General features: G+C 40.9%; 1 protein-coding gene across 1 annotated transcript in view; it reads right to left on the reverse strand.

Annotated features, from left to right (window-relative positions):
* The window catches only part of LOC101878983 (transcription initiation factor TFIID subunit 4-like), a 149559-nt gene extending 138777 nt beyond the window's left edge, over positions 1-10782 (reverse strand). Inside the window, exons 1-2 of the mRNA XM_034072803.1 lie at positions 9657-10782; positions 5678-5850 (exon numbers count right to left, since the gene is read on the reverse strand). Of these exons, the coding sequence (XP_033928694.1) occupies positions 5678-5850; positions 9657-10782 (1299 nt within the window). The remainder of the gene's footprint in view (positions 1-5677; positions 5851-9656) is intronic.
* Positions 10783-11511: the final 729 nt, after the last annotated feature.

The raw sequence follows: 11511 nt of genomic DNA on the forward strand, positions 1-11511 counted from the left end.
AAGATGGAATATATACTCACAATGTGAAAAATAGTTTGGTTTTATATACCTGAATATCCTGCAATATTTCCCCCCAAAAAAACCTGAAAAGCTTTGTTAGCTGTAGTCCATATCCCCCTATTGCAGTCCTATCCAATCTTGTAAGTGGAGCTAAACTAAAACTGTTGTATAGTGCAATTGCATCTATTCATGCTTTTCTTGAATATTTTATTTAAAGAAACCAGAAAGCCTGATGTAAAAGGTCATTAAAATATCAAGTACGTTTTTCTATTAAAGGCACTTCTCTCAATTATTGCTTTCTCTGTACTATTCTGTTATTTACATATTCTGATCATTATGATTGAATCCGTTTCACTATGTCTGACTCTGGTTCGGACACTGTACATCCTTTTTTGACACACGCCTATGCTCCAGAGTCTTTGAGCTTGGCAACAAACCAATCAGAACTGAAACCCTTCACACAAGATAGCTGCTTATTCTCATTAGCCAGTTTTCCAGAATTCCACTAGGAATTGAAACAAGCAGCTTTTATTCTTATTTTACACAGCAGCAATTGAGAGAAGCATAACTGTCTAATGATAGACAAACACACCTAAGAGTCAAGAAGAACCTTTCTTTCAAACTGGATTTGCCTATCTTCTTCAAAATTGTCCCCAAAGCTGTACTACATTAACTTACATCATCTACCCCTAAAAGCTGCAAAAGAATTAGCCAAAGGTAGTACAAAAAATAGAAGCCAAACAATTACTTAAACAGCAAAGTCATGAGCTCAGAATATAGGAAACATTAGACTTAGGTCTGCTGTGCAACACCAACTCTGTGCTTTGGATTGCCTAGCTGAAGCTTTTCTCTGTGCTTTTATCTCTCACAGATTGTAAGGAATGCACGGCATATGTACACAAGAAATTAGTATAGGATGAATTGAAAGTTATGTACCTTAATCTTTCTAAATTTGTGTGCTGGGCACTCTAATCAAAGTATCTTTTCTTAAACTTGGGAAGGGCAGAGGATGGTGCTCTGCTGACAGGCACAGCACACAACAAAATCACCATACCCTAGCTGTATAATATACACATAATGTGCACAGTTTATTAAACAAACACACTAAAGCAAACAAGCACACTAACATGAATAGTGTCTATATCTGTATATCTATATTAATGTAAATCATATATATATATATACATATAAGTACAGAGGAAAACTAGCAATACATCAAGTCCTTAATGTGTAGAGACAAAAGAGATTAAGAAGAAATACATGACCAGTCACCACTGAATAATCTTCCAGGCCCACACTTGCAGCTGGGAAGCCCTGCTGCAGTCAATGCCAGGAGTCTCAAGTAACTGGGAAAATTCCTGTGCAGTGTGTCCACCCACAGCTTCAAGAGGGTCCTGTCTTTACACCTTTTGAAAAACAACCAGCTTTATGCCAGATCTCTAATTGTTTGCTTGTGAAGCATGGCACTTTCTCATTATCTCACTGTTGTCCAGGTCAAGAGCATCGGCCAGGTGCTCTAGTGTAGCTAAACATGAAGGTCACAGGACAACTGCACACCTGTGTTTTCCTGCCTCTTTCTGACAAACAGTAACGATGAACATAAACATCTATGCTCTACAGAATACACTGTGACAAAAACATACTTTGTTTTGTCTCTCAGTCATGAGAGAGAACTCTTAGCTGGGTTCCCATCTGTTATATACAGCTGTATTGAATCCCTGTAAAAGTAAGCACTACTGTATAGAGGTATCTGACTTCTCAATTTTCAGCAATGCAACATGTAAGGGTAAAGCCACAGTCTTTAAGCAAAGCATTATCCTAAGCCCATATACTAAATCCCAAGGGAAACAGACTACACTTTCTGTATTTCAAGAGCTTCCATTGTTCCCAGAGAAAGGTGGCTCCTGCCTGGATATAGGCCCACCTGCTGAAGCTAAAGGAATTTTCATGAGAAACCAAATTGTTTTTCCTCCAAAACAGCTGGGAGAAGATACAGCAAATGATGGCCTGAGATAAAAGAAGAAAATCTCTGAACTGCTGCAGAAGCAGTTTAGAACCTGGACAGCTCTGTATGTATCAACTAAGTCAATCTCATCCAAGTGCATTTAAAACACTGCCTTATTTTCCCCTCCTCCTTTTTTGTAAGTGAAGGAAGAATTACTTAGCTGTCAAGGGAAGTGATTCGAAGAGCTGTCAATTTTGGTAACTTTTCAGACAATCTTTCTCATATTTTTAAAGAAAGTGATTCATAATTCATTTTATATTCTCCAGTTATCACTCTCAACACTTCTTAATGATATGCCCAAAGTAACTGTGAGCTTTTGCAATTTCTTTAGCATGTTATTTAATAACCTGTGTTTCACATCTAACTATATAGCTCATAACACTTTCTTAACACAATAATTACTTAAAGTGTATGTAGAATTAACACTGAAAGCAATCATTTAGCTGAGTAACTTCTGACAGTGGCCAGGAAATAGAACAAGCTGAAGAAAAGCAACCATACCACCTATAGAGCATGAAACCTGACTTTTTCTGATAAAATAAGTTACTATTTCCTACAATACTTACAGCAGACTGCAAGTTACCACCTGCATAGTTTTTCTACATAAGTAAAATAGAGTAAAACACAAAGTCAGTGACTGAAGTACATTAGTAAATTCTACATATTTAAAGCACCCTGCATTTTAATTCAAATAAAACTTTAAATAACTGCATAAAACCATGATAGTAAATCTGAGCTCTGCACAGTAATGTAGTAATCATCTCACTAACATACCAGAGATAGACATTTTATGCTCTAGAGGTAAAAAAAAAAAAAAATGCATAGCTTGTAATGCTCATCAACTTTGCAAAATATTTTGCAGGACTCAAGCAAGTAATGTTTATATTTTGTCTATCTTGAGCTAATGGCACACACTTTTTCTCTATTTCAGTCACTGTGGAGACTAGGATTAACGATTATACTTCACAGACATAAACCCATAAAACACTATTTTCCATACCTGTTAAATTCTGAAAAATTAATTCACAGAATTTAGCTGACACATCAGAATTTGATTCTGAAAGAAAAAACTTAATTATAAACTCACTGAAAAAATTATTTTTCAGGATATATAATTTCTTGTATTTTAGAACTTGATCCCTTTTCTTGATTAATCATAATGACTACTTAAATAACTGGCACTTCTAAAACCTTAGCATAATAATTGTCATTGGACTTCCCTCCAGAAAACCAAAGACTCTCATTCTAATCCACCTAATCAAATAAAAGTCTAGTGCCTAATTCTGACAGGACAAACCTTTATACTTGAAACCTTCACTGTCTGGTTTTAAAAGGCCATCAACCATCATTTTTAAATGTTAAGGTCAAACATTTATAAAACATAAGCACTGTCAAAATGGAAGAAGAGCCTCAGACCACATGCAGAGTCAAGGAAGCTCAATGCAAATTTCCCAAGGACAATATTAATTATTTCTTATCCTTGCTAATTACAACAAATACAGAAATGATGCAGTACAGTTTGAGCAGCGACTATGAAGATCTGTCAAAGGAAATGAATCCTGACAGGCTGCCATACCCTGATTGTAATCCCACTACATTAAAATAATCAAACTTTTGCATCTTTTAAAAGACATTAGTCATTCATAAGGTCTTGCTGGTTTTCTCTACTTTCAACCAGCTTATTAGCACTAACACATGTAAAGGAGTATCTATAATGCAGTGGGGTATTTATCTGGACAGAACCTTGCATAAAAAGAATCATGTCTTTCTAATACCTGAACTCCTCCAGATTTTAGGCATCTCTACAAACATATGAACATACAGTATCCTTACAGATTCAGTTTTATATAAATCCACCAAATCAGATTATACTTTCTTCAATTTTAATTACTTCCTACAACTGCCTGAGGTCAAGATGATCAATTTCCAATATTTGCTGTGCACACATCTTAAGGTTGACTTTGGGATCCAAACTCCAGTCTTCTAATAAAGACTGAACACACGTAGCCAAGCAGTCAGTCTACATTTTTGTATGCTTCTCTATGTACAATAAAGATGCATTCCTTGAACATTTCCATACTACAGACAATATTTAATTTGCTATGTTTCCACTCTGAATTTTAAATGTGTATGCTGGCCACAACATACTGACAACATATTACATGAAAACTAACAGTATGAAACAGGAACAGCTAAAACTAACTCATTTTAACAGACTGAGATCATATTCTTGGCACAGTCCCACCCCACAGTTTCTGGTTTGCATTTATGTTATGCACTTATCTCAGGATCCTTCGCTAGAATGTGCGCCATACAGTCCCTTGTAGTTCAGTACTAAAGAGCTGATAGTACTTATTTACAGAAAACCCCAAACACAGACACAGATAAATTCAAAAGAACAACTTGCCTGGATTTTCAGTGTCAAACTTGTAGAAAGAAATAAATCTCAAAATTAACACCAGCTTATCTCCTTGTGTATTTTTCCTCAAGTAAATTTATCTTTGAAGGCTTCTACAAGTTTTCTTACACTCCAAGATATCACAGATTTAAACCTTGAACATCTGCCTTTTCTGTGAAGAGTTCTTTTACAAATTCCATCCAATATGCACTTATCTCTTTCCTGAGAACACAAAGTCCTTCAAATGCTTCCAGACTTTTATTTGTGTCTTTTCTGAGATGCATTCCATTGAGCTACCATCCTCCTAGTGATAGTCATTTCTAAAACTTACATTCTGCTCGCTATTCTGTGGTTTAGATTGCCTCATGTTATTAATTTATTTTCAATTCTCCAATTTTGTTCTGGTTCCTTCTCTCCTGAAAAGTTTATCACCATTTTCAGTTTTGAATTAAACTTATTAATCCTTTAGACTACAAATACGGTGTAACTCACAAAGCATGTAACAGGACATTAATCGGATGTTAAACATTGGGAAACACGTTTTTAGTTATTTCAATCAACCTACACAACCATCAATTAAAAAAATTATAAAGGCACTTCTTCTCTTTCCATTCAGAAAAACAATACCCCTCCACTCTTGAACATATATCACTTCTGAGTTGATATAAACACTCCACTGACAAATTTGCAGTAAGGAAGTACATTATCCTGTCAACCCATATAAAAAAGGAAATGTAGTTATGACACAGGCAAAACTAAGCGTAGAACTATCACACTCAGAGAAGAAGCAAAGAAATCAAACATTTCTTTTTAATAAGGTGTTGTTTGAAAAGTTAATTCCTGAAAATCTTTGTATTGAATGTGCCTGGCTTTTTCTTTTCTGATTTCTATTAAAATCTAGCCATCTTGTGCATCCATTCAGCATGTCAGAATCACAGTGCTTCTGATTCAGAGGAACAAGGGGCACTTACTGAACCAGTAGTATATAGCCCAAACTAATTTTAGGCTAAGACTGAGTTTTCTAGCCTCCAGTGATCTCACAGTTGGAAAAAGGTCTTGAGATACTCTATAAAGTAGACTTCCTTTTTTTCTGAAATATGAGAAAAAAATGTAATCCTAGGCCTCAGAAAATAAACTGCATTTGAATAAGTATTCAGTGGTTCCACAACAAAAAAGGGGAGGAAAGCATATTTGCAAACACACACGAACTAACAATATGTAAGACAGAGGAAAACACAAGGCACAAAAGCAACGTGAAATCAAGTCACACATACCTGAGGTGTTGATAGGCGAAAAACAGGGCCAGCTGTGGGCACGGAAAGTCTCGGTGACATGGTGGCAGGACCCTGTGCCTGCGTATGTACTTGAGCCTGCATTTGGGCATGTGCTAGAGCCTGCTGAGGCACCATTACAAGCTGTCCAGCATCTGTGCGCACTAAGACCATACCTAATGAGAACAAAGTAACAATAACTATACAATAAAGAATAATATATAAGGTACTATGTAACTAAGGAATACAAGTAAAACTTATGGATGGCACTGTACATTTTTCTTTACACTGTAGCATTTTTTATTCTGGTGTAGCATGAGATGTTATTTCAAGGAAGAAAAGTAACCCTCACCAGCAGACAAGAACTAATACCCTATTCAGTCTGGAATTCAAATAACTGTAGCTTATGCATAACAGTGACTAAAAAAAAGTCACTTGCATGTATACGCATACTTTCAGCAGTCTAGTCAGGATCAGCAGAATAAAATTAGAAAGAAATATTCATTAAAATTAAACTATAGTGATAATCTAGTAGCTGAGAATAGAATTCAGCATGAACACAGCAGGGACAATGACATGACAGCTTTACTAAAACAACAGCTTCAGGAGATGTGCACATGGAAACATCAGGCCAGCCACATTTTCAAGTATACAATACTTGAGATCTAGTTAATTGTCGAGAATTAACAGATTAATTTATTTGGTACCCATCATCACCATACTGGGAAGTACTACCTGTGGTTTAGACATCAAGAAAAAAACACTGCTAAATCCAGAGAACCAACCCAGCCACTCCTCAGTAGAAAATCATACATGAGCATGCATTTTAGGCCAATGCCAAAGGAATTGCTTTAAAATTACCACAGTATTTGGCAAGTGTTTTCTAATACTTTTTGGAGATAAATGATAATTTTTCTCAGATTATTTTCTGGTAACACATTTCACAAATAGAGGCCTTCTACACAACACAGCCAGTGCCACCAAGCTTTGTCTTAAGTTTTCCATAATTAGCAGGTCAGAAAAGGGGAGAGAATGGCTAAGTTGGACCCTAGATCACCTAGAGCTTCACACTTAGTCAAGATCATTGTAAAAAATGTAAGGTGCCTCCTTATTAAGGAGCAATTCTCCAGACAGATTATTTAAAAAAATTTCCAAGTTAGTTCCAGAATACACTTTAGTAGTTTAACCTAGATAGGGTACAATGGGTCTATCCTGACTGCAACTACAGGAGAACCAAAAAATATAAGAATCTAGGAAGTCACTTTTATTCTGTTGGTTAAGAGTCAGTTCACACGGTTCCTACAACTTATCTTTATGTGCAAATTGCTCCATATATGTTTTTGGGATTTTTTTGTTTTTTTTTTTTTTTTTTTACTTTTCAAGGGACAATAAAGAAAGGAAAAGCATACATCCACTTCTAATTAGCTGCATGGGGAAAAAAAATAGACACCTCAGTAAAGGGACATGGCTTGCAACATACCACCAGGACAAAAAAATCCAACACTATTATAACAAGCAAATAACAAATTTCAGATGTACCCTGTACCAAGAAATTCTTTCTTTCAGTCTCTAACATAAAAATACAAATCCCAGTCGTGGGATGAACACACAAGTGAACCACAGCACCAACAAAAGCCCTCACTCTCATCGTCTTAGGTGCTCCCTCTTAGCTTCTCACTTGTGCTTTTGCTGAAAACACAAACAGGAGCCAAATTTCTGCCACTACAAACTACAAAAATTTGGAAATCAAGCTTTAAGGTTAAAAGAACAGAGCTCTACAGGAAGAACTACATCCAAAAGCCATGTTCATAACCCTCTTTCTAAGACCAGACAGCAATTTTTAAAAGAAAAGCTGAAATAGATCCATAAAACTCTTTTAAAATATATTTGGTTTTTAAGGTCCATCAGCCATTTAAGCAGCAAACCTCATGGTCTGTATTTGCAAATAATTCCATATGCAGATTATGTACTCGGTATATGCCACTCCTAAACCATCCAGAAACAAAAATACCAGCACATTGCCAAATGGCCAAACACGCATCCCTCCTCTGATTACATTGTGAATTTCATATAAAAATCTGTCTAGGATAATGCCCACAACACATTAAAAATTACACATTCTATTTCCATTCCATGGATTCACAGGTGTGTTGATTTATATTCCAATCTACTAAAACCAATTCTGAATTAAAAAAATAACAAATGGAGAAGACAAATTAATTGCAACACAAGCCACAGTTTCAATAGAAGTTGTAGACATAATTACTACTACAGATTCATAAATGTTCATGTATTAATGTTATGTTTTAATTCAGTTTGGAGGACTTTAAATTTCTTTTACTGAGCAATAAATACAAATTAGAATCTAGTTAAATTATGAGATAATTTTTTCCTGTGAGCCACATAAAGACAAAACATACAACTTATGATTATTATATAGTAAAATAACCTATTCTCAAAAGCTGATTCTAAATTTCTTCTTTAGAGAGAAGTTTACAATGTAGGAGTTTCAAAATTAATTATAAATGATCCATCAATTTTAAGAATTAAAAACTCAAAACCAACATTGTATTTTCTGAATAACTTCATTTTAGAACATACTATCTTACTGTTTATGAAAATACAATGGATTTCAAGCTGACCTGTAATAAAATCAAATTCAAATTATAACTTTCGACAGTATTATTTCCATATTTTCTACATCTTGGACCAGATAGCTTTCAGGGACTCTGTTTTCCCTCTTCTGTTTGAAAATTAAGTAGCAAAATGAAGTATCGGCACAAGAAACTTCAGTAACAGTATGCAAAGTTACAACACATATTATCATATGTGTATACTAAGTATCAAACAAATAAACAATGGAAAAATCAAAGGCTAAAGTCACTAATGTAGTCTGAATAGCAACCTCTTATCTGTTTGAAACCACTGAGCATTTTATGTTTGGAGCATTAGAATCTGGAGCAAGACTTTCAAAAACTACAAACAAATATATAGAACTACTAAACCTTCACTTAGAAGTGAGCTTCCACACCATTCCATTTTTGCTACACTTAGCTTTTTGCTACACTTAGCTAATAAATATCAAATATTTTAAGAAACATGTTGGAAGAAGTTGTTTCAGACTACATCAATAGCTCCATATATTATCATGCTATTCATAGTATTAGCAAAAATATATCAAAACCAGTTCAAACGTTAAATCATCTCCTAAATCAAGGCACAGAGTTACCAACTTTTTGCAAAGTAAAAATCTAAGTAGGGAATCACAGAATCCTTTAGAATTTCAGCTGAAATGATACACAATTAGAATAGGAATCACCAGGATGAAGTGATGCTGTTTTGGTTAGACAGCAACCGTGCTGAACTTACATTCTTAGTAATGACAGCTAAAAACTAAGAGAAGAATAAACTGGATGCAACCATTACATCAGAGTTGGAAATAAAACCCAGTGATGTAAAGACTGCCCAGACACAGCAGAGAATTACACCATCACACTTGCTGAAATCAGAAATTTTAGATTAAATTATGCACATCAGCCTGTGTCTCACCACCTAATTCACAGCAGAAGGCACTCCTTGAAGAAAAAAAACTTTTCAAGTATATCAGAAGTCAAGCAGAAAATAGAGTCCTTCAAGGCACATATAAAGTTATTCTTCGCTAACACCCAGCCTTTTATCTGGAGCACGACTGCTCACTACACCAATCTAAAATAACTTACCGCGGCTGCCGCTCTCACCCCAGGACAGAACAAGTAACTCACCACACAACAGTCGTAATTAAACTGCATTAGCAACTGCCCGTCCCGTACCAATTACACCCTCATTAACGGCAGCCTGTTTGTCAGACGTCGCCCTCAGACAGGTGCCTCCTCTTGCTTCCAGCGCGTCGAGCAGCGGGAAGACAACTTTGGGGAATGAAAATAACCTCGGCCAAAGAAAAGAGAAAAAAGGTTATCCCGAGCGGCTGCTGCGGTTCACTTACCCGGCGGGATGGTGAAGCCGGGGGGCAGTTGGATGGTGGTCTGGTGCTGCGGCCTCATGATCAGCTGCGGGGCAACGATCCTGGGGGCAGCACTCAATGCCGGACGGGGCGAAAGAGCCTGCGGGGCTGCGAGGGGGGCAGCGCCTGACTTGGCAGCGCTGACCGCGGGCTTGGGCGCTGCAGGGGCAGCCGGGGCGCAGTTGGCGGCAGAGCCCTGCCCCGGCGGTGCGGCGGGCACGGAACTGGCTGAGTTACTGAGTGCGTTTACTGCGGAGAGCGGGCCGTGCGCGGGTTTTATCTGTGCCGTGGCAGCGTCTGTTCTGCCGTGGCTGCTGACTGGTGGGACTGCCGCCGGCCGGCCCCCGGCACCCTCCCCGTTGGGCGCCGCCTCGCCGGGGAGCGGAGCGGTGGCGGCAGCAGAAGCACCCTCCGCCACTCCCGCCGGCCCGCCCCCCCCGGCCGGGGTCCCGCTCCCCCCCGCGGCCTCGTTGCGCTGCGACGGCGGTAGCGTGCTGTCGGCGGCGGGTGGGCTGCCGCTGGGGCTGGGGCTTCCCGCTTCCCGGGCAGTGGCGCCGGCAGCCACATGGTTGTTGACAGGCTGGGCAGGGGCGCCGGAGGGCGAGAGAGCGGCGGGCTGCGCAGGGGCAGGGGCGGCGGGCGCGCCGGGGCTGCCGCCGCTGCTGAGGAGAGCCGCTCCATGTGATTGCTGCACACTACTACTGTTTACACTCACTCCCCTCCCTGCCGCCGCCGCTGCCGCCGCCGCTGCCGCCGCCGGGGGGGACGGGGACGGGAGCTGCCCCTGAGTAGGGGCTCGGCTCTCCGCGGCTCCGGGACACCCCGCCGCCGCCTCCTCTGCCACAGGAGTGGGAGGAAGCGCGGGATGCCCTTGCTGCTGCCGGACGGGGCTGCTGCCCCCCGCTAGGCTCCCCTGGTGCTGCTGCTGCTGCGGCTGCTGCTGCTGCTGGGACGGGGCGGAGGTCTTGGGCTGGGGCGCCTCGGCGGAGCTCCGGCCGCCGGCCAGCTGCGATTCCAAGGAGCCCACCAGATCGCTGACCGCCTTCTCGTCCACCTCCTCGGAGAAGAGCAGCATCTCTTCCAAGGGGTCCGAGGCGCCCGCCGCCATCTTGCGCAGAGCTGGGAGCCGGCCTCGCAGCGCGCAAGCGCACCGGCCTCTGCCGCGCGCCAGGAATGCCGGGAGGGGCCGGCTTCCTCCACCCGCCGTCGGGGCGGGGCAGAGTGGGGCGCGGAAGGGGAGGTGGCGGCTGGCGGGTCTGACTGACTGGGGGTCGCGTCCGGCTCCTTTACTGTACGGTGGGAGCCGCAGCGCTCCTGAGGAGCGGCCTGACTGGGGAACGGCCACGGGAGGCACAGGGCCTGGGGCATTTAGTGAGAGCGCTGTCGGCTGCTTCCCGGCCGCCGCGGGAAGAGGCAGTGTTCTCGGGCAGGTGCCTATGCAGTGCTGGTGGTGCGTGTGAGAGCGTGCCGGTAATTGTGTCTGTAGGGACTTTTGGCTCGGAGGTTTGTTTATTGGAGGAAGCCCTACTGCTGAAAGAGAGGTGTGAGCTTGCACGTTGGGAATTGAAATGTCAAGCAGTCATGTCATCTTTTTGTTAGCAGAGCTGCCGTAATTTATGCTCTTTGCCTTCATAACCTGTGAGGATGGCTGCAGCCAGGACAATTGTCTTCACGCCTAGGTAGAACTGAAAGCATGTGTGCAGCCAGCTATAGTGGCTCAGGTGCCTGACACCAACTCCTTCAAAGGAGATAACCCCCTGTGCCAGAGCTTATTCTCACTGCAGTTGCATTTCACCTTCCTTTTGAATATGAACCATGAGGCTGAATAAATTGGGCG

This window comes from Melopsittacus undulatus, chromosome Z (assembly GCF_012275295.1).
Source record: "Melopsittacus undulatus isolate bMelUnd1 chromosome Z, bMelUnd1.mat.Z, whole genome shotgun sequence".
NCBI lineage: Eukaryota > Metazoa > Chordata > Aves > Psittaciformes > Psittaculidae > Melopsittacus > Melopsittacus undulatus.